The sequence below is a fragment of the Rhipicephalus microplus genome, chromosome 3 (genome assembly GCF_043290135.1).
Source record: "Rhipicephalus microplus isolate Deutch F79 chromosome 3, USDA_Rmic, whole genome shotgun sequence".
NCBI lineage: Eukaryota > Metazoa > Arthropoda > Arachnida > Ixodida > Ixodidae > Rhipicephalus > Rhipicephalus microplus.
In genome coordinates this window covers 18926987-18931187 of record NC_134702.1, presented here as the reverse complement: position 1 = coordinate 18931187, position 4201 = coordinate 18926987, and the positions used below count along the sequence as shown (strand labels likewise).

The following is a 4201-nucleotide window of genomic DNA, read 5'->3' as shown; positions in this document are numbered from 1 at the left end:
GTGGTCCTTGCGTTTGTCCTGCCATCTGTTCGACGTCAATGCAATCTTTTGTCATGATACCCGGCCTTCGAGATTTACACATTCCCTTTCACAGAGACTTGTTTTTTCTTTATCAAAATTGCATGACGTCACGTGAGTTATCTCAACAACATAACCGACATTAATAAAAACATAACATACCAGGCAATTCAAATAAAAACAATTTTCACTTGTGACAGCTTGGTAGCGCGTCCTTGACTCGTCTTTTTGACGCAAACAATGACGTCACCAGACGAAACTGAATGGGGAAAAACGCCGCATTGAATGCAGACGCTTGCAATGGCTGCGGAAGATTCAAACGAAGCGAGGACACACCACGAAACGGCGCACTGCGAGAAGTCGGCGGCACCCGGAACTGACATCTTCAGAGATACACCGGTTCGCTTGCTAGGTATGTCTCCGAAAGCTTTCGTTTTGTCGATGATCGATGTGACGGTGATTGGGAAGACTCAGACGGGCACGCACATACGCGCGTGTGCTCGTCACGTGCGGAAGGATTAACGAGCCTAGCCGTCGATCTCGTGATGTGTCGAGAAGCTGTGGCGAAAAAAGAAGTTCATACGTCGCCAGAGGCCGCATTTTAAGGCAATCACTTTCGGCGATACTATCGCGCTTTTCTGATAGACGCGGCACAACCGGAGAGATCCAACTTCTTTCACCACAATAAAGTTGGCACTTGAGAAACTAGGCTATATGTGATTATGCATACGTGGTATTTCCAAAATACGCAGTACGTGCGTCCGCGAGCAGCACTAGAAGCTTCATTTGAATAACTCACTCGCGTTCGCAATCGGACGCGTGGTATTGCTGTTCTTTTTGACATAAAAGCCCCGCCAGAGGCCCCGATTCAACGATGTTCTGTGGAGTTCGACATTTTTTAGCCAAGCGAGTGGTAACATACGTTCGCCATAAGGCACAACAGTTGGTTTATCGTACATTATCCTAGCTTGTACAGCGTCTTACTCGCTCCTGGTAGATTTAGCTAGCCATGTGCACTCGTGAAAGTTTAACCTGGGTGTACGTGCGGAGGCTCTCTGGCCGTAGCCATGAATTTATAAATCCAGAGCACCGCTGACTCATGATGTGATGGTTTGCGCGAAAACATGTCCTATGCTTTTCACCACTAATTATTAGAAAACTGAAAAAACGTGAACGGGGAATGGGGTTAATGATTCCGTTAGAGACAAAAGAAAATAATAAAAAAAAGAAATATATAATTACAAATATGAAATAAGCAAGTTATCCTGATACTTGTATTATGTCATGAAAATTTAGGCTGTCATGCAAATTCAGGCCGATTGCTGACAGGTATTTCACCTATCATGTACTACATGGATACATATATGCTGCAAGACATTTGTAGGTACATGGCCATGAGACATTGACTTCTCTTTTCAGGATATGCAAATGAAGTAGGAGAAGCATTCCGGTCCCTAGTCCACGTCAACGTCGTCCGCCTGTCCTATGCCGTAGCAAGTGCTTACGTCGTGGTCGACACAGCAGACAAGGTCTTGAAGGCAGACAAGGTACACATACATCACCACTGTACAGTAGAGTTACTGGCGACCATTAATCACCGCTGTAGTGTTGAAGTTATTGGTTATTATTGTATTACACACTGTAGTTGTACAGCGAAATAAGGCTGCTGGGGGTTAGCATCTAGGAATACGGAGAGTTGACCAGCCATGCAAGAATGCAAAGCATGGTCCGTCCATAACAGGGTAACAGGGCCGGTCCAAAACGCATCGGGACAGTCTGATAAGAAGAATTCGTTGATTCAATAAGTACACATTGTTGAAGGGTCTCTAAAGACCGAAACGCTTTTTCACTTATTAGTAAAGCACAATTTCACGCTCCTGAAAACACCACTCTTACCATGACCTGACACATGGTATAAGTGAGGAAAGGCGCGAAAATAAACCTCAGGTGGAGATTCCACTTTGAGATTCCTGCAGCGAACAGTGTGACGTCATAAATTGTGAAGGCCAAAAGCAGCATTATATTGCGTCTCTTGATGTACGAAAGGTTCTTTATTTAGTGCAGCTAGATTTATTACAAGTAATTAATTGCAGGCGGTTCGTCTGACGTCACCGGTATCATTTTGATAATGTCCTACTTCAGCGCATGTACTCTTGTGAATTTACCTTAATTTCTCGGTAACTAGGGCATTGCTGTTGATAATACTGTCGTTTTAGATGTTGTCATTCATTAAGCTTTCACTGCAACGTAAATTGTTAGTTGATTTTAGTGTCCCTTTAAGTGAGAATGAGTAAAGGGTGATGCGCACATAGCACTATTTATTACCATTAATAGTTAAATGTTTTTTTTACATGTTTCGGTGTACAAAGGTGTGTAGTTGCCACTTTTGTCATGGGCTTTATATCTTAAGTTCTGTTTTGCTTCTCAAAAACTTGCTGCACAGCTTCCAGTGTTAAGACAAAGTTTTCTAGACGCTGTATGTGGAAGAAACCTAATTGTACTAATTTGCTTATACTTAAGGTTCAAAATCACAACAACTGCACAGTAACATTCATTAAAAATACTTGAAGGTATTTTGTTTCAATGTAAACGTGACAATGTTGACGAAGGCGTGACTAATGGTGCTCAGTGAATTCTCATGGCACTTTGGTTGTAGCATGAATGCAGATAATAGGACAAAGAACATTACAAGGACGCGTACTGTCCTCGTCCAATGCGTGATTCATTTAGAGCTGCCCTATTTCATTGGGTTATACTTTTCTTATAAGTTGTCCGGTGTTTATGAGGCTTGTAGCAAAAAATCAAGGAAGGACAAAAATTTTATGGTTCGCTCTGTTTCTTGATGTGCAATACAGAAAAAAAAAGAGTAAATAAGAAGTGACGAAAACTGCGCCATTCTGCAAAATTCTTTACAATGAGGGACTGCATACTGTTGCAGTCAGAAAGTGACGTTTTGATTGGGCATTCTGACATCGGGATGAGGTCTAACTGGTTTATTCAAGTAGAAGCACAGAATTTATAGCACTGACACATCACTATAAACAAACAACCACATCATGCACAGAAATTCTTTTCCTCCATAAAGAAGAGCTATTGAAGTGCACGCTATAAATTCTGTGTTTCTTCAGAAATGAACCAGTTGGAAGTCAGCGCTTGTCCATCTGTCGTTTCTTGCGCTTTTCATTTGTCAATCCTTACAATCATAAATATAATCAACTAGCTTGATACAGCCCCATTACTTGACCAAGTATCTACATGCTACATCTTGAAGAGGTAAACAATTTCATTCTTCGATTGTAGCAGAAATGCAGAATATTTTAAATTTTCATTGTTAAAATACATTCGGAAAGGTCGTTTTTGTTTGTCAGGCACGGCTGAATAAATGGAACAAACCAGGGGAAACATAGAAATCATTGTCTGTACTACTAGCACACTGAAAATGGAAAAACAATCCTATGTTTCTTTCTGAGCCTTTTCGTTTCTGCAACATTAGTCCTGATCTCAGCACCGACAAGAACCTCACTGTCTGCGGAAAATACATATATGTATCCAGCTTGAACTTCCTCCTCACGGCTACATGTTCTTTTTTAACTTGTGCGCAATAGCAACACTGCAACTAAATTTGAGCCTCAGGGAGGTTTAGGGGCCCCTTAATGTGGGCCTCTGTACACGTGAGAGCTGCACAATGTGCTCACTCTAACGTAAGCAACACTGTCTTGCAGGTCAAGTGCCCCGATGCTAAAGCCCACCGGAACAAGCTGTTCAACACTGCCGTGGACACACTGGTGTGGCAAGCGTTGGCCTCGGTCATCATACCTGGTTTCACAATCAACAGGGTGTGCGCACTGTCTCTCTTCCTGCTCAAGCGTTACTCGAGCATGCCCCTCAATGCCTGCAAGTGGACTACGACCGGCGTGGGTCTGGGCTGCATCCCTTTCATTGTGTCGCCCATAGACCACGGTGTTCATGTGCTCATGGACAAGACGCTCCGTCAGTGGTTGCACGCAAAGGAGTCTTCCGACTGACCTTTTTCTCTTCTAGCGTCAAGCAATACCTTTTACTAGTTCAAAGATCTCTGCAAGGTGCTCATAAAACAAAACATGTATGGACACATTCGAAACCCGCAGTAATGAAATCACGCTCCGGCGACATGTCTTAGTGTCCCGAGCGAGCATATATTCAA

The 4201-nt window shown here is 42.8% G+C and overlaps 1 protein-coding gene across 1 annotated transcript; it reads left to right on the top strand.

Moving 5' to 3' along the window:
• The first annotated feature begins 272 nt into the window (after nt 1–272).
• Nucleotides 273–4201, top strand: LOC119181068 (mitochondrial fission process protein 1). The gene is made up of 3 exons (XM_075889008.1): nt 273–430; nt 1438–1565; nt 3741–4201. The coding sequence occupies exons 1-3, from the start codon at nt 304–306 to the stop codon at nt 4041–4043; spliced, it is 558 nt and encodes a 185-aa protein (XP_075745123.1). The 5' UTR covers nt 273–303; the 3' UTR covers nt 4044–4201.